Below are 27,990 nucleotides of genomic sequence, written 5' to 3' on the forward strand. Positions count from 1 at the left end.
TGAGTAACATGACTGACGCCTTGTGATCAGAATCCTACATATGGCTTGTATTTCAATATTTTCTGGACTGAATAGGCTATGGTCAACCACGAAACAGCGACTATTCATCCATTCATTTGTAAAAAAAAAAAACAGCTAGTTCCAATGTAGCGAGGGCCGACTCCATTCATAATGCTTGTTTTTTCCATAGCATAATATATTTGGATTAAAGCACAAAAAACTTCTTTGTGGCTATTAACGTTTCCACTGAACCTCATAGTTTGAACCAATTAAAACATGTCTTTTGCAGTTTCAGTAAAACGTAATAAAAACGTTGTGCACGCTGGAAAACAAAAACTACAAATTATTAACATATACGCAGAAAAATCCTTGTAACATTTTAAAGGATGATATTCAAATTCAGCTTTACCACTGTAAATCAAGTAAATATTCTGCTTTTATCACATAAAATTTAAACAACATTGGTAAATAGATGTTAATAAATGTTATATATTACAAATTTGTTGTCCGATGTGAAAGAATAAAGTAAGGTCTGATTGCAGCCATTTATCTTCAAGGCAGCGCTTGATTAAAAATGATAGTTCAACATTGTACATGTCAGAACGGAAGTGGAGTAACTACACACACAAAACAGATACATACAGGGCAACTACTTACTAAAAAAAAACAAATTACAGAACATTTAACACGTAATATTAACAACTATTTACAGAGCAGTCCAGCAAAGCATGCTGGGAAGCAGCATGCGCCGAGTCAAACTTGATGTGTGATTTTTTTCAAGAAAATGTACTCTCATTTTTAGAATGGGGTACCATACCACGGAAAAAAAACAGATTCATCGTAGAACTGTAGTAATTGTTAGTCTTAATACAATTCTTTCTTTTATGTGATTAAATCGCGTACTAATAAACAATTTCAAATAACACACATCGGTAAAGACAGAATTCTGATTTTATGATGTAGAAATTATGTCATTTTATGAAATTAAATTTAGTACACCCTAAAGTATTTTTTTTTCAGTACATTGTGATACATTGTCGGGACCCAAAAGTGGGATGCGGAGTCTTCCTGGGTGGGTGGCAGACAGCTAGTCAAAAATTACATAAAAATATGTACTTTGAAGTAGAACTGAGCAATATTTTAATCATCTTCCTCCTTGGTATATGTCATTGGACAGTGAAATATCTGATTCTGTGGTCTTTTTGATTTATGCATTATTTGTATGCAAGTGGTTATCATTTTCTTCTTCATTTCCATGACGAAATGTCTTAATAAATTCCTCTAAAATGCACTGTGGCTATGTAATTATGTCGATTAATGTTTCAAAAGATGATAGGCGATTTAAAAAAGCATACATTTGTAAATGAACAAATAAAAAAGACTAATAAAGTGTAAAAAAAAAAATAAGAATAATAAATAAATGATTTAAATAAATGTGTAAAAAAAATTATTAAATTAAATACAAGTCTAAATGACTTAAGTGTGAAAAAGAAAAAGAAATTAAAATAAAAATGATTTAAATAAAAAAAATACAAATAAAAACAAAAATGACTTAATTAAAAGCATAAAAATATTTTTAACAATCAAATTAAAATGACAAATAAAAATGGCTTAAAAATCATCAAAATAAAAATAAAATAGCATAAAAAGCATAAAAATAATGAAAATTAAAAATGACAAAAGCGTTAAAAATACTTTCAAAAAATCATTTGAAGTTTAAAAAATAAAAATGACTTAAATATGGGTCACGGTTTAATGACCATTGGAAAATGTGGGTCCGAGGTTGAGACCATTGGAGAAACCCTGCATTAGCTGATCTTAAACCTGTTATACATGCAAGGAATTTAAACAAATTCAAAGACAGAATATACAAATCAACTTTCTACAGGCCCGACTTTCGCAAAATAATTAGCATATCAGACAAAAAGAAAAAGGCTAGGCTATATTTAGAAGTGTCTGCCTTGAAATTTCTTTGCTGCATGCATTTGGGGTCCCAGCATTTCTTGATGTGTATGCATGATGATGAGTCCCCGCCTGCAGCATTGCTTCCAGACTGCACAGCAGATTTCTGCCCGCTGTGTTCCATACACCCGAGAGACCTCTGTTCCTCTCTGCGGGCAAAACCCAGATTCACAAAACCATATCCTTCCAAAACTTTTGTTCACCATAAACTTCATTTTGCAAAAGTAAAGTTTTCTTGATGCCAAAATAACATCATACATTGCATAAATTTACATTTCTATTTGGGTAATGCCGTATTAATTAACATTTTTGCAATGAATTAGATGTACTTTTAGAGTCAACTTTGATGCCTCACTATTTTAAGATATGCTTAAATTTGTGCACAGACTAGCCCCCGTCTCCTAAATGCAAACATAAACGTTTTTGGTAAACTGTACCTATTTACGCAATAGTTATGTTTTAGGCAGTAAGAGTCAAGAATTCATACAAAATTATCCAGTTCTGGCCTAAACCTATTTCACATTTTATTTTAAGAAACAAAGTAGTAAAAACATTTTTAAAGATGGTTTTCATATTTTACTTGTTTATGCTTATTTTTGTGTGTTTAAGAACCATACCACAGCTTAGCTGAAAATCTGTATTTGCAGGTACAACATCTCATTATTGCAAACAGCAAAAAACATTAGGCACTTTACAGCAGCAACAAACGGTGTAAGCAAAAAAGTACATACTGTCATGGAAAAAATGATTAGACCACCCTTGTTTCTTCAGTTTCTTGTTCATTTCAATGCCTGATACAACTAAAGGTACATTTGTTTGGACAAATATAACCATGACAATGAAAATAGCTCATAAGAGTTACATTTTTTTGGCAGTACAATGCTAGAGCTATTCATTTTGGTTATTATCAAGAAAACCATGGAAGTTGCTAGATATCAGCCCTTAAATTCAACTCTTATGAGTTATATTTGTTATCATCGTTATATTTGTCCAAACAAATGTACCTTTAGTTGTACCAGGCAATAAAATGGATCAATAAACTGAAGAAACAGGGGTGGTCTAATCATTTTTTCCAGGAGAGTATAGCATATAGTTATGTAGAAAGCTGTATGAGGAAATTGTTGTCCTCTCCTTATAAAGTTGGAGCATCCCAATGATAGTTGTCGCCAGGTCTAGCCAGGGAAGCATGGGATGTTCTTCCTGCTGCTCGTTGTCTCCACACGCAATCCTGCAGAAGCACATGCAATAAATGCTGTTACTATTGACTGACCCACTCCACCTCCCTACTCAGTGACATAGGAAATCAATCAAGGGCTAATTCAGTCCAACAGTACATGATCCTGAAAAATATTATTATCATCAATAATTTACACATGATTTGATTACCACCCTAATGCCCCTATTAAAAAGTACATTCAATACATATATATATATATATATATATATATATATATATATACTAATTACTACTTTGTTTATACTAGGGGTGTCCAAAACGCGGCCCTAGGGCCATCTGCAGCCCGCAGCTGGTTTTATATCAGCCTGCCGCACTTACTAGAAGTAAAAAAACAGCAAAAACACACAATGTAAACAGAAAAGGCTGAAATGTTCAACCTTATAACACAACGCTTTGTCTTTAAATGTACTGTATGTGTTTTGTTTTTTTCCTTTTTACAAAATTATACAAAAATCAAATCAAACTGGCCACCACATCGTTTGATTGATGATCCTTTGCATGGTCCGGTTCATGCAATAACTCAATAGCACAATGCAATAAATTATATTAGATAGGACTGGGACAGTGTGGCTTCCCCAAACAAACAATCTCTTTAAAAGTGGTAAATCAGATTTACTTCATGTTTCATCCATGGCATTTGTACCATTTTGCAAATTTGAACAATAACCACCAATTATATTTAGTTAATGTTATATTCTGTTTTTATTCCTGCCATTAAGCCACTCAAACATAAATGCTTACAATTTTAACTATTATCACATCAGACTCATTATACCAGCAATTTGCTACAGTACTATATCTATTACCTATTGATTACCGCTCTCTATACTAACTTGTCAGAAATTGAAAATGTTACTTAAAATAGTCCTTGTAGAGTTAATTAAGGTTAGGTGAGGCTGGAACTAATGAATTTCCTTTGGGACCATTTATTTTGAAACTAGAGCAACCTGGACGTTTTACTGAAACACACTGTATATGTGAACTATGGCACAACTGGTATCACCTGCCAGTGCACCAATATGCAGTATATACAGTATATATAGTTTTACATGGGTGATTATTCATCAACCTTTGAAATGCTTACCATTTGTTTTGGGATACAGGCTGCAATGTTTGTCAGCTTGTTGTTCTTGAACTTTGGGTTTTGGCTTTATCACACTGTAAAGTGTTTTCTCCAGCTCACTTTTGGGTGGAGCACACCTTTGGTGTTGCCGTGAAAGATCAATGAGTTGTGCTATTTTTCTTGCCAGGGGGGTTTTGGGTGGAACGGCTGGTGGCATTTTGTGTGACAGAGGGGACACTTTTTCCTCTGTGTATGCATCGGTGAAGACATCATCCGATTCATCCAAGCGGATGACAGCGCGAAGTCGCACATCACGGAGCTCCTGAAGTGTCACCAAAGGCATGGATCTGAGCAAGGCCTCTGAGTCTGAGTGGTGACGACGGGATGGTTTGCTTTGGAGAGGAGGTTTTGTTTTTGGAGTGTGGTCAGGTTGAATTGTTGGAGATGTGTTGGATGGTAGGGGATTGGGATCAGGAATAGCAACAGGGAGTGGGATCTGCAGAGACAGCCTATTTGTGCGAACCCCAATGGAGGAGATGCTGGATTTGGGATGCAACTTCCAACCAAGAGGGTCATGGCCCGTTATGACGGCTGTCTGGACAGGAGAAGAACAGGAGGAACAAGAGGAACGGGATGACAGCGCACAAGTTATCGAACAGATCCCAGTAATTGGGTCAGAGTAGCGTTGGACTGAACGAGTAGATGGATTCTGGCTTCTAACAAGCGATACCCCCCGCTGTGGAGGCTGCGGTTCCTTCACATTCTTCCTGATAATAATGACAGGGGAGCTGCTACTGTAGCAAAAATCACTGGACCAACGGTACTGATGAGAGCTGGGGGTCAGGCTGGAGGGGGAGGCTGTTGAGCGAGACCGCTGTCTGACTTCCTGTTTGTTCATTGTGACCAGAGCTTGACATACAATCCTATGAGAGACAAAAAAAAAGTGAGAACAGGGGGAAGTTTGAAAAGAGGAACCAAAAACATTTTTTGTAACTGCTTGAGTAATGTTTCACACCCTTTTCCTTTTTCATAACAAATGCACCTTGCTATAGCGACATCTAAGGTGATCCTCTAGGGATGGGCACCGAATTTGGTACTTTTATAGGTACCGACCAAAATCCGTCGGTACTACAGAGTACCAATTCACGTAAAATCAAACGGTACCATGTTTCTGTACCTAAACACATCCTTGTGGCTGTGAGGGAGGAGAAGAGTAGGGGATGGATGGGTTGCAAGTGACGTCAGTCTGGTTGCAGTCGGCACCGGCTTAAGCACTTGAAAGGCAAACAGGCGTATTTGTAGCGAGACATCAAGTGAAGTCACAGCAAAAATGCTGCATTTATGCACTTTTCTCACATGTGGAAAGTGTTCATTTCAAAAAAAGCTCTTTTTTCAAAATGAACAGAGTCGGGGATGAGAAGCACTGTCATTCGGGTGAAACTCGGAGTAGAACCGATGCTCCTCCGCAATAAGAGGAGCCTGATAAGGTGGCTCGGGCATCTGGTTTGTTGGGATGCCTTCCGGACGCCTCCCTGGCGAGGTGTTCAGGGCACATTCAACTGGTAGGAGGCCTCGGGGAAGACCCAGGACACGTTGGAGAGACTACGTCTTTCAACTGGTCTGGGAACGCCTCGGGATTCACCGGGAGGAGCTAGACGAAGTAACCGGGGAGAGGGAAGTCTGAGCTTCCCCTGCTTAGGCTGCCAAGTGGAAAAGGATAGATGGATGGAAAAAAGTTATAGCCCATCATAAAGGGAAAACAGTTCAAGAAACAACCGAAAAATACAGCAAAAGCTGGCTGCTGAACCCGTCGAGTGGAGATCGAGTGAAGCAGAGACTGAACATGTTCAAGTTTGTCATGACCAACAACATTTATGCTAAAATTTGTCTGATTTTAATTTAATTTGTACATCATTCAGAAAAAAACACTGCGTAGTTAAGGGTTTTCATGTTGAAGACATTTGTAAAACTGTGATGTTACAATATAAACAGTTGGATGTTGTTGGATGATGATTTGATGTACTTTTTGAGTTTTATAACATATATAATATGTCATTTATTATCACATAAACGCATATAAAAGGAAAATTGGTGCGATTGAGCACCGATACAGATTCCCAGGTACAGGGCATCTTTACCATCCATCCATTTTCTGTACCGCTTATCCTCACAAGATTTGCGGGGTTATGCTGGAACCTATTTCAGCTGACTTCGGGCGAGAGGCGGGGTACACTCTGGACTGATCGCCAGCCAATTGCAGGGCCCTTACAGACAAACAACCATTCCCACTCACATTCATACCTATACCAATGAACCTAACATGCATGTTTTTGAAATGTGGGAGGAAACCGGAGAGAAAACCCACACACGAGGAGAACATGCAAACGCCACACAGAGATGCCCAAGCACAGATTGGAACCCAGGTCTTCCAGAACTCCTGTGTCCTCCTAACCACTCGGCCACCTTGCGGCCCCATCTTTACCGTATCGGTTCAAATGTGGAAGGTACCCGTCCCTATGATATTCCAAGAACATGTCTCGACAAAGAGGAAATATGAAGACAAGTTAGAGTGATGCGCACTTATTGCTAACAGCTGTATTTTTCTCAAAACACTGATACCAGCAGCCACTTTCTCTGTCAAAAGTCCTACTGTATATTAATCAGGTAATGCAAAACTCATACTAACTGACGTTTTAAAGTAGTAAATGGCTTTCCAACTAACTGTGACTTTTTAAAAATCATATCATACTGTTCTTTTTTACAAAAACATTTTTTTTCTTTTTTAGTCTGGCCCTAATATTCTTTTACCAAAAATAATCATTACAATATTTGTTGATTCGAAGCATAAATGGAACATTGTCAATACAAATGACATATAAAGCGCAGTTTACCTGCAATCCTGCGTTGGTTTGACTCGACATGCAATCTGTACAGACCAAAGTTTCTCCTTGGTATTTGTGCAAGCTCCCCACCCTGAGACCAACCCTAACCCTGACCACAACTTCCTCAAATGATTTCTTACATACACAGGCAAACCCATACCAACTTTAGGGATATTAAAGGGAGGTTGGAGGGCATCAATATAAAATGATCACTTTTAATAGAATCTGAAGAATTACAATCAGTCAGCATTGACAGATAAGTATTTTGTTGGTAAATTGTACGTATGCAGTGCATCGAGTGTTGGGTACAAACCTGTGGAGATGTTGGAAATAGTGGATACTTGATTAGGAAGGAGGTCTTGATTGCAGTGATTGGATTTAGATCTCTGGTTTTCTCATTTCCTGGTGGTTAAGATCAACAAAAAATATATGCCTGGCATACTTCCTATAGATGTCTGTCAGTGTTGAAACAAACAAACATGCAATGCTTTTATGTTTAAGCTGGAATTTACCACCAAACTGATGGGAATCCATCCGTGTCTTTGTTTTTCATACCATTTATTATGTTCAGGGTTGCAAGATTGGTGAAATAAGGTTTTCAGTGATGAGCATCACAGATGAAATCTTTCCATCTATAAAGAAACAGCTCGACCAATGACAACCTTGAGTTTTCAAGTGCCACAAGTCTGTGTTTACATGTTTCTGCCTGTTTTTGTTGCTTTGAAATACAGTTAGTCAGCCTTTACTTTTTAATTTTGCTCTAAAACTTTTCAATGAAATATGCTGTTCCGTCAATTGAGTTCCAGTGCAGAGTAACTAATGTAGCAAGGGTGTCCAAAGTGCAGCTCAGGGGCCATTGGCGGCCCATTGCTGTTTTTTATTTTTATTGAAAAAAACAAAAAAATGGAAAAAAATAGTGATTTTCCAAGAATAAAGTCAACATATTAGGAGAGAAAAGTTGTAATCTAACAAGAAAAAGTTATAAGTAATAGAATGAGGAAAAATAACGTAATTTTAGTAGCATAAATTTGAAATATTTCAGTTTTTTTTTTAAGTCATAATATTTTGAAAATCAAAATATTGTAATTTTGTAAATATTGTAATTTTTAGAAAGTAAGGTTGTGGAAAATGTTAGTCTTCCCTCATTTGTAGCGGTTAATTGGTTCCAGACCCGACCGCGACAAATGAATTTCCGCGGATATATACTGTATCAATATATACAGTATATATATATATATGTGTGTGTGTGTGTGTGTATGTATATACAGTCAAACTTGTCTATAGCGGCCACGAGAGGGCGTCTGCAAAAGTGGCCGCTATAGACAGGTGGCCTCTATAGACAGGTTGGCGTCCAGTTTGAATGTTGACCAGTAGAGGAAAAAAAGAAAAAAAGGGGGGAAAAAAATAATAATAATGTTGACCAGTAGAGGGCACTGCGGACTGCTGATAAAAGTTGTACAGCACTACTAGGCTTGTTATTATCATGGTTCATGGTTTTAATCCTGAACATGCATATGAGTCAAACAGTAGCACATCACATAGTACAATTCACAATTTTGCATGTCCAAAAAGGAGTAGGAAGAAGGAAAGCTTATTTAATCCTACCCCTCATCAGTTTCACATCAGTTGCAATACATTTATTCACCTCTTGTTCTTCCAAGTGTACTTTGTAGGTCTACATGACAATGTAGTGCAATCATAGCCAAGGTTTTTACTTACTAAAAGGAAGCTAGAGGCTTAATAATAACTGATAGAATATATCCACGACCCACAGAACAAAGCTGTGCTAGTAATGTCTTACGCTTGTTTTTTATATTTTACTTTTTATACGGCAGAGTGTCATTACAGCTTTAGTTCATCAGGAAGTGACGGTGGGCGTCCCGAGCAGGAGAGCTAGGCTCAGTGCTAGCTGTGAGTTTCGAGAGAGTTGGGAAGTGTGTTTATGTTGGCGTGGATGTAAAGTCCTGCAGTGTTCTCCGCTGTTAATAAAGCGATTAAAGTGCATCGGCGACGTGAGTCTCTCCTTCCCCACAACAAGCGGCATTACAGTATTGACACACATTGTGCACATTGTCTCACACCAGGAAATAAACGGTGTCACTTGTTACAGGCATTGCCTGGACAGCTATGTAGTGGGGCTTGTTTAACCTTTGCCTTGTGGGCAAGCAGGAAGGAGAGACGATGCTGAGAGATGTGTGTGTGTTCTGAGCTGCTGTCTGGTGGCTGCGTTCAATAAATAAAGTTGACAGAAGCAACAGGAGAAGTTTCCTTCTTTGCTTCGGAGCTGAATAACACTGACAAGTTAACAGACTAGTAGCGAACGGAAAAGAAGACGGCTTTTTTGTGTCAAATACAGAAGATGAGGACTTTGATGGATTTGTGGATGAGGATTGATGAAAAATAACGTGAGTACATTCTAAAATACTTCAATTAAGTACAACCAAACTCAGTTTTGCTCCTGCTGCCGCATGCATGCTAGTGTATGTTTTTTTTTTATTGTAGCATCGCTGGGAGCACGTCCTGTTCCCAGCCTAATTTGCGGTAATGTTTTGGTGCAAATGCTCTTAAAGTTACATGTTTGACCAGGAAATAGCAAGCTCAAAAGAAGACGGCTTTTTTATGTGGAACAACTGACAGTTTGTGTGGATGTTGTGAATGATTGTTACTGAGCTAGGACTCAGTAATTAAAGTCTACACACGACAGCTTCATTGATTGAAAAACGAAACTTTTTCGTGCATGAAGCTTCTACTTGAGTTGGTAAATTGGCCGCTATATGCAGTCAGATATTGACCAAGAGAGACAAAATGGGTGGCCGCTGGCCGTGTTGGACAGGTGACTGCTATACACAGGGTCTATAACATGTAAATTTGCTGCGGGGGATTTTTCAGTGGCTGCTATAGGCAGGTGGCTGTTCTATAAAGGTGGCCGCTAAGACAGGTTTGACTGTATATACTGTATATATGTTATATACTGTATATATATTATAAATTAATAAATATAAATTAAATTAAATATTTCCGTAGTAGAACATAGAAAACCTGTTTATCACGGTTTTTAACATTATTAGAGCCCTGTAGACATGAAATAACACGCATATAGTCACCTTTACACTCCTGAGTGATACTGATGACGTATATGTCATGTTACCCTTGACAGTTTGTGATTTGGTTTTACTCTATTTTTCCTGCCCTGTGCTTTTATTTTGCTATTTCTGTTTCCTGTCTGGTACAGTGTGCATGACCTTTGCTCTTGTTAGTAGGCGCTGGGAGTGCACCTGGTTCTGATTTGTAATTAGGGTACTGCTTAGTTCATCTGCGGATTTCTGTTAGCGCTTTTCCTTTTCCCTGGCATTATTCTCATTATGTGCGCGTTACCTTACATCCACCAAGATCTAGTAACATTTTTTTAAACTCGTCTGGATTTTGTCATAAAGATAAAATGTCTTGATCAAAATTTAGAAACCTGAAATGTGGTGTTTTTTCTTTTGAAATCCAGGAATGATGGCCATGCACAATACAAAGTGGCGTTATCAGGCAATGTCAGGTGACTACAGGAAACAGTGTTTGCAACTGCATAGATATTGAAGCTGATTGAAAGTTCTCTCGCAGCTAAAAATATAGTCCTAATCATGTCATTCTGCAGACGTCAGAGATGGAAGTGCCTTGACAGCATGTCACAGTCCATCATGTGTGGGCAAAAGACACACATGGAGTCTACTTATGCTCCCACACGCAGCATCAACTCTCCTTCTCTGTGATGGCCTTGGAGCTTGATCACATCCCATCTTAAAACTCATGTTGCTGCTTCCTTTTTAATCCACCCACTTGCCTGAAAGATATCTCAAGGCCGCCCGAGGAATTGGAAGGTGCTGACCGTCAAGGCTGCTCAGTGAGGGTTGTACATTTGTCCTTATGTAATAAAATCCATTGATGAAATACACAGTAAGTTAGAACGTGGGGGCTGAAATCAGACAAAGAAAATTAAACCTGCCTTATAGGAATACGTAGTCACCTTTACACTCATATTACCCAATATAGTAGACATAATCAGAAAATAAGGAAAGCTATTTAAGACATAAATAAGACTCATGCTCGTGTGTGTTGCTATAAGACAAGTTTTTTCAAGACACCAAAAAATCAGCAGTTAATTCCACATAATCGTTGTGGATAATTCCTACTGATCAACGAGTAGATTATTTTCCCCAACTGTAACTCATACATCTTTTCGTATGTGACAAATTAAAAAACAAACAAAACAAAAAAACGTAAGCAAATCAACAATAATTTATGGCAGTTGCCTTACAAATGATGATCTCTGATACCGTTCAGTAAACATGAACTTTTAGGCCTTTCTAAATGAATTCTTCTTCTGTCCCAAAAAAACTTATGTCATAATTTAACAAGGTGATGAAAGAGCATAATAAATCCTTTTGTGCCGGATGTTTCTTTCCTACTTTCCACCTACCGTAAGCTTCACCTTCTCCCTGCCAATAGAGTTGGCTTGACACTACCTTGAACCACTCAAACGCTTACTTCAATGTTGCATGAGCTCTAATTTTCATTAAATCTCACTGCCCTTCCTTCACGCTCTTAGACCAATTATCTTTCACACTCCCATCAAAATAAGTCTATTAAATCCTCAAAAAAGTTCATGATTTACTTTATCGCTATTTTAACTTGCACTTAGCTTGAAGAAATGACAGCCTTTTAGGATATTTGAATGCATACTGCTGAATAGCCTGATTGGATTTAGATTTAATCACGCATCGCGTGTCTTTCCGAGAACCTGAGTTTAATAAAGAAGAGTTATATTTTGTCGTACCTGTGTTTATCAGTGGCAGGTGGTCAGTTTCCGATACACCTCTTAATACCGCCAACATCATCCCACTATTATACAAACCATCAATAATATAGAAATGCACAGCATACAGTAGCAATGTGTGGCATTCCAAGGGACAAATACCATTATTACTAAAGCAAGAAACCCTGTTAACCCTTTATCTTCAAGTAGGTTGTCTCTAAACAACTCTGAACCTCTACAATACAACATCATCTGGAGCAGTTCAAAAAATCAATATTTATATAATAACACGACAAAAACATAAAACAATTAATAAAATAGATCACACTCACCACTCACTTGTAAGCACTGGAAGATTTCCAGTGGTAGGAGCGAACAAACCTTTTCCCAGGCTGACTTATGTATAAAATATATAAACTCACCTATTTGTTCATATAACGCACACAGAACAAAGCACAACACCATGTGTGTCTCCTTACTTTGTGTGGGAACACGATCAATGAAGCACTGCCACTGCGCTCTTCATGTGATGATGCGTTCAAGCGCATTGGTAACTTTGAACTGGTGTCTCCTGATCAAAAATATGTCCACAAGTATGTTTTTTTGACTGTCATTATGTGACACTGACAGCTGTATGCACACTGCAAAATAAAAGACCAGTGAGCAGCGATTGCTGCTTATTTAGCCCTGGAATAAAAACCCATACTATTATTCTAAGATTCCTAGAATAGATCTAGTAAAAAAAATATGGATTTACTTATTGAAACTGACAGATCGACTGCAAGATAGGCTAGAAAGAAAAGTGAGAGCAATCCATGTTTTGCTAGCAATTCACGTTGAGAACACATCGGATTTTTTGACATGAAGTTGTCTGACACCCCCATCAGCAGTGTAGTCCATTAACAGCGACTTAGCCCCCACTTGGTCTCCTAAGTCCAGTTCTGGTCAGATTTCTGTGATGAGGAACGTAGTTCCACTTAGTTGCTGAGGACATTTAAGGAAAGAGTTCGGCTTCTCAAAACAATATGCGTTCTAAAGATTAGTACGTTTGCATTACAAAAATGTTGTCTCAAAAAATCAGAACTTACATCTTCTTCCGCTGTGGAACACATACATAAAGAAGATGGCCGCGGCACTCCGTTGCGGGAGAACAATGGTATGACTGCGAGTTTGTTCATCCCATAGACATGAATGCACAGACGACGGTGCGCAGGGATATGGTGAGAGACATATATAACGCCGAGCGTTTTGTGATGTCTGATTTTTTTGAGAAGGCATTTTTGTGATGCAACTGTATTACTCTTTTGAACGCTCATTGTTTGGAAAAGCCAAACTCTTTACTTAAATGTCCCCAGCAACTAAGCGGAACTACTTTGTTCATCACCAAAATCCGACCAGAGCTGGACTTAGGAGACAAAGTGGGGGGTACGTCACTCTTGATGGACTACACTGCTGATGGGGATGTCATACAACTCCATGTAAAAAACAATTTATTCTATTTGGAGTGAATAAAAGCAATTGCAATTCATGCGCTGGAGAGAACGGTCAGCCACCCAGCCAAGGTCTGGGGTACAAGCGGTCTCTCAAGTGAAACTTAGTTCCTCTTCCTCATAATCCTTCTGTGGAGGCAGTCCTAATGATCAGGAAACATGCAGTTATGTGTTTTTAGTGTAGTGTTGTGATCTGATTTCATCCAGCATTAGCCAGGTGGCGCAGCGTCTCAGGCAGGAGAGGTGAATCATCATGAAATGATGTGTGTCTGCGTGTGTGAGATAATTGAAAAGAACAGGATGTATTTGATCCAAGTGCAAGGTCTTGTGATCGAGTGTTATCTCTGTTATGAACAAGCACAAATATGTCGCATTACTTATCCAGAACAGAGTGGAACATATTCCATTCCTAACCGTGAGCAAACCCGCTGAGCGCAATTAAGATAGGATTGTTTTCACCTCATCCACGCGGCGCCTCCTAGAGCATGCCGCCCTGGGCAATTGCTTGTGTCGCCCACAGCGGGAACCGCCACTGAGTGAAATATAAAGGTAAACACAAAAGTACGACAGGTGTTTGTATTAAAGTGTAAGAAACAGTTGTAACTTTAATGATGAAGACGTAATGCAAAGGTGAATCTCGTTGCAGAAGCACCTAAGCAACTCTTTAACCATTATTGACTCACGTGTAAAAATAACTGCAGGTCATAGTAACAAGTAAATACAGTACTTCCACTGTATATTTCCATCTCATGTACTTTTTTAAAAAGCTATTGTTGAAGCTGGTGGTCCTTTTTTAATGCTTGCTGAACAGAGGTCACACTGACACCACTCTCTGATGTTTGACTTTCTATTATGAATATTTAGAAATACTTCTCCACTTCTGGTCATGGGTCCGGCACCATATAGGCATTCACCTTGAGGCCTGTATATGTTCTTCCTCATTAGGGAGGATGGTTGCTTGGGACCTTGCATCTTCAGTCCACAACAATATACAGTATGTAGTGATACACAGATGTTTGTATATGTGTTGACTTTCTATGTTCATGTGCTTTGCCAGACCTCTAAAGACCTGCGTAGGAAAATGAGAAGAACGAGACATATTTCAAACACTAATTGTGATTTATTTTGTCGCCCTTTACCCACTTCTATTTGTCCATCCATCTTCATCACCACTCTCCTCTTCGCTCTTTCACTTTCATTTCTACATCCCATCTTTCTCCAGGCATGGTTGACAGAGATCCATGAGTACGCCCAGCAGGACGTAGTCATCATGCTGCTAGGCAACAAGGTGAGACTTTATGATGGAGATGGATTGACAGATGGGGTCAGAGAGGAGGGGTAGGAGTCACGACGGAAGGAGCGGGAGGGTACAGAATGGATTTATAAATCAAGATCTAAAGGGTTCTTAATTTGTTCACATCTTAGGAGGCCCAAAATGCCAGATAGCAGCACTTCTACATCTCCATGAATCGATATTTATTATAATACCAATAACTCAGTGTGACTGTAATGTAAGGGAGCAGCTTGCAGTGGCAAGCTGAGATTTAGAACCCGGCAGGGTAGTTCTCAGTCCTATAAAGCATTTCAGCCATCCTTTTTCATTTACAACGTGTTCTTAGATAAACTCGCTGTGCACACATCTGCCCGGAGTAAGCAAAAAGTTAAACACACTATAAGGACAACAGTCTTGGGAGGGACACATCTACTAATCAATACGAGGCTGGCAGTAGCCCATTCTTTACCTTTGTTGGCTTGGGGGGGGTCTGTAGTTTCCTATTTTGTTATAGCATTACTGTGCGCCAGTGGACAAAGCAATGCTTGCTTGGATGTGTTTGGTGTGGAAGAGTCAGACACCTTTAGGTGAACTACAACAGAGATGGTGATCCAGGAGAAGGCCTCTCTCGTTCCTTCGCAGATGAGAGGAAGCTGTTACAGCAGCCAAGGAGGGACCAACCCTGTGTTTTCATCCATTTGCCCTCCCTGCCATGTGATTTTTAACTTGATAATAGATGTACTTTCCTGTAGGCAGATTCCAGCCACGGCAGGGTAGTGAAGAGAGAGGAGGGAGAGAAGCTGGCAAAGGTGATTATTCTGTCATCTGTTAATATCTGTGTGTTTATACCAGAGGTGTGGGCTCAAGCCAGACTCGAGTCACGATTTTGATGACTTTGGACTCGACTTAACAATATCATCAAAGACTTGAAACTCAACTTGGACTTGGGACCTGCGTCTGACTGCAGTCTGATGACTTGAAAAGACCTGCTCGACCTGTCTTTTCCTGACCTGAGACTTCACTTGGACTTGACTTGAGATTAAAGAATTGATACTTGCAAAACACTGGCTTGCTCCCGCCTCTGGTATATAAAGTATGTGTTAATATGCACAACGACATCAAGGAACTGGACAAATATTGAAGATGACATCATCTCGACTGCAAGGGAATCAAAGACACCACTCGCAAACACCTGATGTGGCTGAAAGTCAACAACAATCGACAATATCGACTGCACAATAACATAGAAATTCAACAATTTTAAGAAACACATGTAATTTACTGATTTATCAATTTCTATACAGATATTAATCACTTATAAACTGTGCAGTTCGGTCAGCATTTTTATTCTAGTATTAAGATATTTGTCCACAATGTTTTTGGTTGACTTTTTCTCCACTTATTCTAATGTATTCCTGTTAATTATTAATAATTTATTCCTACTTACTCACTTTATTAAATTGTAATTCATTTTTATTTTTATCACTTCCTTTTTCGTAACGCTTCACAATGCTTACACACACGGGAAGAGAAGAAAATGTCTGAGGGGATGTGGCGAAAAAAAAATCGGTGGGTTTGGGAATATTTTTTACGAGAGGTTGCAAAACTTGTGTGAGATAACGCAATACTTTTGCGAGATCTCGCAGAACTATGTGACACGCTTCCAGTCATAGCGTACCTCCACATAGCGAAAATCCGGTGAAAAGGATGCATCATTTCATTTCCATCTTCAGCATTTCCGCATCCCTGAATGCACAAATGTATAGATATAAATTGATAGTGTAACTATAGGAACAGGTTTTCAATTACGTGATGTCATAAAATGCTAACATCCAGTCCGAGCTAGTTGATGGAAACATCACTTTGAGCACTGTTACTTGAAAGGAAATACATTGATTAGCCATACATCGGATTCTTTCACGTAAGTGCACTGCTTGTCCTGTGAGTGAACAGTCATATCGGAAACTCAACAAATGTGCTGCTCTTAATCTGAAGTTTCACCGCAGTAGCGGAGTTTTGTGAGATCTCGCCAAAAAAATTGCGTTCTCTCGCAAACGTTTTGCGTTATCTTGCAAAGGTTTTGCGAGCTAGCTCAACGCAAAACTTTTGCGAGCTCTCGCTCCCTTTTTTGTTTCGTTTTTTTACCCATCAATTTGTTGTCCCCTCGGGGGCTCTGTAAAACGTGACTGAAAAAATGCAAGCAAGTAAAATATTATGTCAACGTGTAAAAAATAGGTGTGACTGAATTATCAGTAATCAGTAAAGACAGGGAGAAGGGGTAGGATTAAATAAACTCCAATTCTGATGTCGAATTGTGCAAATTTAACCATGGGATGTTCCTTAATGTAACTTGTTAAGCATGAAACAAATAAACCGTACCGTACCTATGCATGCAGCATGATGCATATAACAAGGGCGATGCACGCTCACTGCACTTGTAGATAGTAAAATGCCTTGATTGGTGTGTGTGTGTGTGTGTGTTATGTATCCATGCAGTGTTGTTATTGGGTGCAAGGTTGATTGGTGGATTGCTGACTGAATTTTCCAAGCCATTTCACTTTAATAAGCTCGGAGAGGTGTGTAGGCATACTGTAAATGTGAACATACATGGGAGGGAGGCGTGCAGCAGCGCATCAGCTGTCAAGGGGGGGGAGACACACAGCGAGACTATTTTTATAATAAACACATAACGTGTAATACCTACCACTTTATGTACACTTGTACAATAAACTAAGAACTGCATGATGTGGTTGCAGTTTAGTGTTGACCTGCAATGCATCATACTCAGGTAATGTACAATACAATAATAAAAAGATTAAATACAGTCATCCCTCTTTTATGTTTATTATTCCAGCCCCCACCATGATAAATAGATTTCCGCAATATAGGATTCAATGTCAATAAATGGAATATTTTTGTAGTTAGAGCATAGAAAACCTGTTTAAAACTGTATAAATACAGTTTTTAACATTATTATAGCCCTGTAGACATGATGTAGCATGCCTATAGTCACATTTACACTCCTATTATTCATTGTTTACATCATATTGCACAACTCTTATGCTGCAGGGACTCGAGACGACTGCTAACCACTTAGCCTTGAATTTATTTCTTCAATGTCAGACACGCCATGGCTGACTTCATGACTTCATGTGGTGTCTAAAGTAGTGTAATGTGAGGTAATGTCTCAATGTTTTGTGTCACTAATGACGCCTAGTGTTCGAATACTACATCCATCCATCCATCCATCCACTTTGCTAGAGCCTATCCCAGCTGACTTTGGGCGAGAGGCGGCGTACACTTGTATTTCAATATGTTTTGATGAATAATAGACCATAATCTACCACCAAGCAACGATCATTTATTAATTCAAGACCTCAATATAGTGAGGGAGCGATAATCGAACCATGATATTGCGAGGGACGACAGTACAACAATGAAATGAAACAGTAACTAAAAATTCCTTACCTTTATCCCCATGGTTATCTTGTGCACTAGAAAGGGCGTTGCAAGGGAGGGAGAGAAGGAAGTCTCAATAATGAGACCACGACACTCCTTAGTTATCACTGTCCATTTCATAGGAGCAGAAGAATATCATCTTTATCTTTCATGGTGGTCGCCGTGGGCCAAGCATGCAGCCAATGTTGATTTCTCCACTGAGCGTCTTACGTCTTAATTCCGCTTTCACTTTTACACACTGTCACCAGACAAGTCTGCGATTAAACTTAAAAGAAAAAAAACTGACGTCCTTCCTCTCCGGGGAAGCGACGCGCCTACAGTACGTGTTACTCCGCCAATATATTTATCCGCCTACGTATTACCGCGCTGTGCACACGTAACCAGTTCTTTTTTTCTTTTGTACAGTATTAATAATTAATGGCAGTGCGTACTTAACCACCAAACGGCGAAACTCGAAGCACCTTAACCAAGGATTACTTGTATTGGATTCATTCATTACATTATTCCGTTTCATTCGCTCATGGCAGTAATGTAATAGTAATGTAACAGTAACGTGCGCCTAAGGGCGGAGCCCGGGCCTCTACTTATTATTCCATTATGCAAGTCGGTGTGCGTCAATAAATCAATAATTCTATTTATATAAAATATATTTATAAACAAACTGAATGCTACATGAACTCATACTGTATACAGTGTCATAAACAATTGGAGGATGACTGGCGCGGTACATTATGGTCGTCTGCGTTCATACCTTGCCAGTTATCTTTGCCAAAACAAACTTTTTAATACATTTGTTGTGCTGCCTGTCATTAAACTGCCCAGGTGTACCTATTGTAATGTGAAGAGTGCTATGTGGTACCCAATAAAATTATGATTATTGTATGTTGGCCGTATACTGTATGTGCAAAATAGCTAAGATATACAGTACAAAGTTGCACACAGTATACAGTACATTTCTCCATGTTCTTCTATGCAGGAGTTTGGGGTGCCATTCATGGAGACCAGTGCCAGGTCTGGACTGAATGTAGAGCTGGCCTTCACTGCTGTGGCCAAGTGAGTCACAAAAAACAGAAATTGTTATTTTTAGATGGTGTTGACAGTGTATTGGGCCCATTATCCTCATACTGTCAAGCACATGCAAACCTTGGCCTGATTCTTTTCAACTTTGTAAACAGGTGAGTGCTGTGGTCCAATCTAGCTTTTTCCACAGTTAGCTAAGGTGAAGCCTTACCCTCTCGCTGACATCTTTGAACATGTTGTTCATCACTTGCCGGTTGGACCACTGCAACTCTTTGGATGGTCTGGACCAGTCCTCTATGAATCATCTCCAGCTGGTTCAAAACGCAGCTGCCCGTCTGTTAACTGACACTAATATAACCCCGATCCTGGCCTCCTTATACTACCTACCTGTTGATTACAGGATCCAGTTGAAAAATCTTACTTTGTTTGATCTTTTTTAGTGACTAAATGGTCTAGCCCCTTCGTATTTGTCTGACTTGTCTGTTTACGTTCCTGCTAGAACCATGAGGTCCAGATCACAGTTGCTTTGAACTGCCTCAAGATCTAATCTTAAAAATCTCAGGCCGTCTGTTGCAGGTTCTAGACTTTGGAATAGCCTGCCCCTAAACATTAGATCTGCACAATGGTAATGGTAATGGTAATGGTAATGATAATGGTTTAATTCATCTTGAACATGCACACAATTACACTGGCACTCATCACATAACACAATTCACAATTCTGCATGTTCAAGAAGGAGCAGGAAGAAGCAAAGCTTATTTAATCGTACCCCTCATCAGTTTCACATCAGTTGCTATACATTTGTTCAATGTACAACCGACTTTATCATAAGAATTTGATAATAGCTGATGAAATAGTTGACAGAGACTCAGTTCGATGGTGAGTGAGTACAGACAATGTACCCACCGAACATGAAGATTTTGTAGTCAGTGCAAGACTGGTTAGACATAGCATTGTACGTGCACAGTGGTTCAGGTGTCTTCTTCCTTGTACTTTATAAACTGCTTGTACTGTTTCTTGAAATCGCTCATTTTAGTGCATTGTTTGAGTTCCTAACTTAATCCATTCCACAACTTAATTCCACACACAGAAATGCTGAAGGTTTTTAGTGTAGTCCGTGTATATACAGTAAGTGTTTTTGTTCCGAAGATCATATTTCTCCTCTTTTGTTGAGAAGAATTTTTTTACGTTTTTGGGTAACATGTTATAGTTTGCTTTATGCATCATTTTAGCTGTTTGATAGTTTACCAGATCCGCAAATTTTAATAATTATGATTTTAGGAATAAAGGGTTTGTGTGTTCCCTGTAAGCGGCATTATGGATCATCCTCACTGACCTTTTCTGTAGCGTAGTAGTGAGTGTAGTGTTCTTTCATAGTTCTTTCCCCATATCTCCACACAATAGGTTAGATATGGTAATACCAGAGAGCAGTAAAGAGTATGGAGTGATTTTTGGTGTAGAACGAATTTTGCTTTATTCAGTATTGAGGTATTTCTTGCCACTTTATGTTGTATATTTTTAATGTGAGATTTCCAGTTCATATTATTATCTAATGTGTACGCTGGAGCATTTTAAATCCTTATTGAAGTCTGACCTGTATGGACTGGCTTTAGCACAGGTTAACCTGGGCATTGTCTATATTGATTTATTTGGGTTATTGTTTTTTGTGTACTGTATTCCTGAGTTCCTGCAATTGGCTGGCGACCAGTCCAGGGTGTACCTCTCGCTCAAAGTCAGCTGGGATAGGCTCCAGCATACCCCTGAGAACCTAGTGAGGATAAGCGGTATAGAAAATGGATGGAAGGATCGATATTCCTGATTTTTTTTTTTCATTGCACTGTTTTATCATTGGGTATAGATAAAATGTAAGTATAAATAAAATAAAAATAAAGTGTCACAATGCTCTTATGTGCCAAATGCAGTTCAGAATAAATGAGTCTCACGTTTTGCCTGAAACAAACAGACTTTCCAAAGCCTGGGACCAGCTACAGAAAGGGACCAATCACCCCACTGTTTGTATTTGGACCGAGGGACCTCAAGCAGCTGTTGGTTGGCAGACCACAGAGCTCTGCTGGGGCAATGAATGTTTCAAGGCATCACATAAATAAGACGCCGCAGCGCCATTAATTGCCTTAAAAACAAACATTACAAGTTTAAAATCAACTCTGAAGTGGACTGGAAGTCAGTGCAGAGTGTGTAGAACTGGAGCGATGTGGCTCAGTCTACGAGTGTTGGTCAAAAGCTGCACAGCAGCATTTTGTACCAGTTGTAGACGGTTAAATAAAGACTGGGGGCGTTACAGTAGGGCGTTACAGTAGTCAGTGCGAGAACTAATGAACGCATGCATAGCCAATTCAAGACCTTGTCAAAGATCTTCACTTCAGCCAGAAGGCGGAGCTGGAAAAAAAACTAGCTCCAACGACAGAACCAATCTAGTTGTCAGAGTTCAGGTTGCTGTCAAATTTAGCGCCCAGATTATTGACCACAGATTTACAGTAGTGGGTGAGAGAGTCCAGATCGGGGACAGCAGTGAGCTAATTTGAACCAAACACAATGCATTCAGTTTTGGACATTGATACGTAAAAAAAAATATGTGACAGTAATTTCTTGATGGCTCCAATGCAGTTAAAAATAAAATCCACTGAGGTAGGACTGTTTTGAAACACTGGTAAGTAGAGTTGGACGAATAAGGTTATGCTTGTCAATAACTGAACTGAGGGGCAACAAATATGAGGAAAACAGTACTGGTCCAAGAATGGATCCCTGTGGCACACCAGAGGACAGTGGAGCAATGGAAGGCACAAAATCATTAATCGTGACAGCAAACGGCTCGTCTGTCAAATATGACTTGAACCACTGGAGAACGGACCCCCAAAGGCCAAGGATCTGAAGTAAACGTTGGAGGAGGATGGAGTGATCCACAGTGTCAAATGCAGCAGTGAGGTCGAGCATCACCAGCAGGGTTTTTTGCAGTCAAGTGATAAAGAAAATGTCATTCTGAACTTTGGACACAGTGCTGTGTCGTGATCTAAAACCAGACTGAAACTTATCTAAAATAATGGTTCTAAAAATGACTGCAACTGAATGAAAACAACCTTTAGATAAAAATGATAAATTAATACCTGCTGGACCTGAGCGCTGCCTTTGACACAGTTGACCATGTGATCTTATTGCAGAGGTTAGAAAACTGGTGGGGATCTCTGGTACTGTTCTAAACTGGTTCAAGGCCTATCTGGAGGACAGGAAGTATTTTGTTGGAATTGGTATCTGTGTCTCAGAGCAAATGGCTATGACCTGTGGTGTTCCCCAGGGGTCAATCCTGGGGCATCAATTGTTTAATCTGTACATGCTTCCTTTAGGCCAGCTAATACGCAGCTGCAATGTCTCCTACCACAACTACGCAGACGACACTCACATCTACGTGTCACTGACGGCCGGTGAACATGGTCCTGCAGATTTACTTTGCCACTGCGTCAAACAGATCAGTGTGTGGTTGCAAAACAACTTTCTCCTGCTAAACTCAGACAAAACTGAAATCATTGTCTTTGGCCCACAGCAACAAAGACAAAGTGTTACTAGTCACCTTGAGACTCTTTCTTTCAAACCTAATCATCAGGTTAGAAATCTAGGGGTAATAATCGACTCAGATCTGAATTTTAACAGCCACATTAAATCAATAACATCATCAGCGTTTTACCACCTAAAAAAACATTGCCAAAATCAAGGGAATAGTGGCTAAGCCTGCAACTCATGTTAACTGAGGAACCTTTACATTACAATCTTACTGTAACAGACGCAACTTTTGTACTTTTGCTACGACTTATTTCTTCAATTCAGTAGTGTGACTCACCTTCTTTATCAAAGCTCTGGTGCTTGTAACTACTCTAAATAAAAAAAAAACAAACAGATTCCTTTAATGCTCAAAAATACGCAGTGCGCTTCAACGCCTCCTCAGCTTACGGCGCAGCGCTTGAAAGGAGGAACGAAGGCGGCAGATACAGTGTTGTTCAGTGTTCTGTATGCATTCTATGAACAAATAAACCACCTACACACATGTAATAAAGTATTTTGCATTGAAAGGAAACCTTTCTATGTATGTATTGTATGCATGAATTTATTTGTTGTTTTGATTTATGCCAGCCCTTGGAGGCCAGCCCCATTTAAATAATTCTATCCTCAGTGTTTCCTTTGAAAATTCATTTGAATAATGAACAAATGGCATGCAGAATTCCTTACTCAGCTACTTATTGAACGCAGCTAGTTTATAGAATAAAACATGGGGAAGTACGTGGGAAAACCAAAAGCCAGATACAGTTGACACCAGATGTCCATCAGCCCATGTAGATTGTAATATTCACAGGTCTGCCAGTTCTATTGTCCCCCAGGTGGACTAAATACAAATATGATACAATCCCTGTCCTCCCTGGGAGTCTTTCATTCAGCCACCCGGCATTTTGTCAGATTACAAGCACACGTTTCAAAATGCACTTCTCCTCATACCGAGATGTATTGCTCCCAAAGAGTAACGCTGCCTTGCACTGACTGCTGTTGCTGTCTTCTGTCTGTTAGAGAACTGAAACACAGGACCATGAAGGAGCCTGATGAGCCAAACTTTCAGTTGCAGGACTATGTCAACAAAGAAATGAGAACGTCTGGCTGCTGCCGGTCATAGATGATGCCTTTGTGCGAGTATATGTGTGTATATGTATGAGGAGGTAAGAGAGAGTCCCATCAAATATGTAATAAGTCTGTGCACCAGAGACTTTTTATTGTTCCTCTATTGTCTCTCTCAAGTTTAATGTCCCTCTGCTACTGTGAATGTAATACAACTTGTACATGCAGGCTTGTATGCACATGCATGTCACTTCCACAGTTTTATTCTCTGTGTTGGCCTCCCTCACAGCCTCATTGAATGTGTTCTGTGCTGTGATGTGCACATTTGAAACGCCAGCTTAGTTTTGTGAAAGTCTTGTTGAAATAAAAATGTAAAGATATAATACTGACATGAAAAGAAAACCATTCGGTGTCATGTCAGAGAAACTGAAATGTAAACGGAAGAACCTTTTGTACAGATATTTGAATGCAACTAATGTAAGCTGTTTTTGTAACAACTGTGTATTATGTGTATTCATATTATACACTACTGGTTTTAGAACACTCCAATTTCTCTGGAGGAAAAGCCTATATTTTTAAGTGTTAAGATGGTCTGTCTCTCTTCCATTGTAAATTCCCTTTTTCCTTACCGTTTTTGTAGCAACAAATGATTTTCTCCAGTACAATGCTGTTCAACTGATGTTCACCTGGGTATAGCGCCACAGTGTGTTCCCAACACATGCAGACAGAGTAGGTCTCCACAACTTGGAACACCTGTAGGAATTAGTTGCACCAACTGCCAAGGCTTGATTGTCCTCCATTTCTGCAGAACAGCTTAAAATTGCTGATCCATTTTGTGGTCCCTGAAACAGGCCTTTTTTGAATAATTCTGAAAGATACATTATTTTTTAGTTATGGGTAACCTTACCTTTTTTTTTAACCTCTGGCACTTATAAGTGGTGAAGTAAATAGCTTGAAATGAATTGCTTGAAATGGTACAAAGGTGTACCATTTCAAGCTTGAATTTCAATAAATAACTAAGACTTGAATTTCAATAAATAACTGGAAAAATTGGGGTGTTCTAAAACATTTTTCCGGTAGTGTATTGATTAAATGGATTTATCTTTAAAACAAAAACATGTACAGTTAGTAACTCATCTATCTGTTGTTAACTTGTATTACACGTATTGTAACTGAATGGAAATGCTATTTACATAAAAAAAAAACACTAAAAGAACATGAAGTGTTTTTCAGAAGAAAAACGCCGCCATCTTCTGTCAGTTTATTGTCATTACACTGCAATCATCCGCTGAATAGACATTAATTTAACGATGTATTCATTCTAGAAGTGTCAAAAAACATTTCTGGACTTTTATTTGATATTTTATAAGTAATTTACTGCATTGGCTACCAGGAAAGAGAAGCAAAGGCAACAATGGCAATTTAGCTCATTTTAAGATGGCTTTGATGCTAGCTACGAAGCTTTTTTTGCCAACTGGTCTGATGTGGTTTTGTTTGAAGTTTGTTTATGGTAATACTTTTAACTTTTAAAGTTGAACTTTGATTTATTTCTATTTATTTGTTTATTTCTGTTACTCAATTACCGAGTATATGTTGTATGGTTCATTCACCGTTGACATGTATAAATTCCAACAGCCTGTAGAATATCTATCCTGTGTCTCCATAAGAGGGCGCCTTGGCACCATTTGTAAACGGCTTACAATTTACTGTGCGGTGGTCTCTAAAATTCATAGTTTAGTCTGTTGCTAATGTGTAAAACAAATACAAGCAAAATATCAAATTAAAACACTGTACTAAACACACAAAAGGAATATTGACTCGCCATCGGTGTGAGCCTGGAGTTTGTTTTCCATGGAGAAGATAACTAACAGCGTGGTTGAATGTGCGTGACAGGTGCAGCATGTTTTTACCATCCATTGTTTTGGTGGTGGTCAGCGCGGAAATCCAGTCTTGCTCAAGTAATTGGACAAGAAGAGCAACAACGTTCCTAATGCCATTGTGGAAAGCATAAAGGGGGGGAAACCTAGGAAGATTCTAAGACCGACACGGGCCCAATAAATAGGTAAACCAATTTTGCCATCTGATTGTGATTTTTTTTAAAATATAGTCAGAAAACGATTAAAACAATCTCTTGTATTTGGTAGTAACAGTTAAATATCCACATTGACCAAATGTAAGCTTCCGTATTGACAGACCACCCCCCACATGAAATGGTTTGGTCCACTACCACCGTCACAGTGCTGCATAGCTGTAGCCTGTTGCCTGTCAGTCAGCAGTTGCAGCAGAGCAGAGTGAAACTATGCTGCTCGTGCCTTGCAAAATAAAGTCTGGGAATGAAAAAAGGAAAGAGAAAAAGCGTGTCGTGTGACCCGTTTTTTAGCCTTTCCAGTGTGTGTCGTGGAAATGAACCTGTTAATGTCCACAGTGAAATAAGACAGCAGTGCGTTGGCACGTTGTATTAGCCTACATGTCAGTCCTTTTTAGCCAACATTTAATCCATTCCATTCCATTTTCCTCCGCTTATCCGGGTCCGGGTCGCGGGGGCAGCAGTCTCAGTACGGAAGCCCAGACTTCCCGGTCCTCGACCACCTCCTCCAGCTCCACCGGGAGGACACCAAGGCGTTCCCAGGCCAGCTGTGAGACATAATCCCTCCAGCGTGTCCTAGGTCTTCCCCGGGGCCTTCTCCCGGCTGGGCATGCCCGAAACACCTCACCAGGGAGGCGTCCGGGAGGCATCCGGACTAGATGCCCGAGCCACCTCAGCTGGCTCCTCTCGATGTGAAGGAGCAGCGGCTCTACTCTGAGCTCCTCCCGGATAACCGAGCTCCTCACCCTGTCTCTTAGGGTGAGTCCCGCTACCCTACGAAGAAAACTCATTTCAGCCGCTTGTATCCGCGATCTCGTTCTTTCGGTCACGACCCAAAGCTCATGACCATAGGTGAGGGTGGGAACATAGATCGAACGGTAAATTGAGAGCTTTGCCTTCCGGCTCAGCTCTCTCTTCACCACGACGGTCCGGTACAGCGACCGCATTACTGCAGACGCTGCGCCGATCCGCCTATCGACCTCACGCTCCAACCTTCCCTCACTCGTGAACAAGACCCCGAGATAGTTGAACTCCTCCACCTGGGGCAGGACCTCATTCCCAACCCGGAGGGAGCAATCCACCCTTTTCCGACTGAGAACCATGGCCTCAGATTTGGAGGTGCTGAGTCTCATCCCAGAAGCTTCACACTCAGATGCAAACCGTCCCAGTAAACGCTGCAGGTCACAGCCCGATGAGGCCATCAGGACCACATCGTCTGCAAATAGCAGAGATGAGATCATAGTGCCCCCGAACTGGACTCCCTCGACACCTTGGCTGCGCCTAGAAATTCTGTCCATGAAAATTATAAACAGAATCGGTGACAAAGGGCAGCCTTGGCGGAGGCCAACGTTCACCGGAAACAGGCTTGACTTACTACTGGCAATGCGAACCAGGCTCCTGCTCCGGTTGTACAAGGACTGAATGGCACGTAGTAGCGCGCCACCAATCCCATACTCCCGGAGCACCCCCCACAGGACACCGCGAGGGACACGGTCGAATGCCTTTTCCAGGTCCACAAAGCACATGTAGACCGGTTGGGCAAACTCCCAAGTACCCTCCAGGACCTTTGCAAGGGTGTAGAGCTGGTCCAGTGTTCCGCGACCAGGACGAAAACCACATTGCACCTCCTGAAGCCGAGGTTCGATTAACGGTCGTACCCTTCTCTCCAGCACCCTGGAATAGACTTTCCCAGGGAGGCTGAGGAGTGTGATCCTTCTATAGTTGGAACACACCCTCCGGTCACCCTTCTTGAAAAGGGGGACCACCACCCCAGTCTGCCAATCCAGAGGTACTGTTCCCGACTTCCACGCAATGTTGAAGAGACGTGTCAGCCAAGACAGTCCCACAACATCCAGAGCCTTGAGGAATTCAGGGCGAAACTCATCCACCCCCGGAGCTTTGCCAATGGGGAGCATTTTGACTACCCCAGATACCTCAGCCACGGTGATGGAACTGTCCGCGTTCGTATCCTCAGTCTCTGCTTCCTCTACGGAAGGTATGTCAGTGGGATTGAGAAGGGCCTCAAAGTATTCTTTCCACCGCCCAACTATATCCTCAGTCGAGGTCAGCAGGCTCCCATCCCCACTGTAAACAGTGTGGACC

General features: G+C 40.2%; 2 protein-coding genes across 3 annotated transcripts in view; one reads left to right on the forward strand and one right to left on the reverse strand.

Annotated features, from left to right (window-relative positions):
• The window catches only part of LOC129173822 (ras-related protein Rab-26), a 93,071-nt gene extending 66,788 nt beyond the window's left edge, over window positions 1–26,283 (forward strand). Inside the window, exons 6-9 of one of the 2 annotated variants that reach the window (XM_054765006.1) lie at window positions 14,658–14,723; window positions 15,461–15,517; window positions 19,144–19,220; window positions 23,757–26,279. In XM_054765006.1, coding sequence (XP_054620981.1) covers window positions 14,658–14,723; window positions 15,461–15,517; window positions 19,144–19,220; window positions 23,757–23,859 — 303 coding nt within the window. In that variant the 3' untranslated portion in view covers window positions 23,860–26,279. Of the gene's footprint in view, window positions 1–14,657; window positions 14,724–15,460; window positions 15,518–19,143; window positions 19,221–23,756 lie in introns of both variants that reach the window. The other variant, XM_054765015.1, reaches the window with a different exon arrangement.
• On the reverse strand, window positions 2,789–5,591 carry LOC129173817 (uncharacterized). The gene is made up of 2 exons (XM_054764992.1): window positions 4,284–5,591; window positions 2,789–3,190 (listed from the first exon to the last, which is right to left on the reverse strand). Exons 1-2 carry the CDS (start codon window positions 5,158–5,160, stop codon window positions 3,135–3,137), a joined length of 933 nt encoding a protein of 310 aa, XP_054620967.1. The 5' UTR covers window positions 5,161–5,591; the 3' UTR covers window positions 2,789–3,134.
• Window positions 26,284–27,990: the final 1,707 nt, after the last annotated feature.

This window comes from Dunckerocampus dactyliophorus, chromosome 2, assembly GCF_027744805.1.
Source record: "Dunckerocampus dactyliophorus isolate RoL2022-P2 chromosome 2, RoL_Ddac_1.1, whole genome shotgun sequence".
NCBI classification, from domain to species: domain Eukaryota; kingdom Metazoa; phylum Chordata; class Actinopteri; order Syngnathiformes; family Syngnathidae; genus Dunckerocampus; species Dunckerocampus dactyliophorus.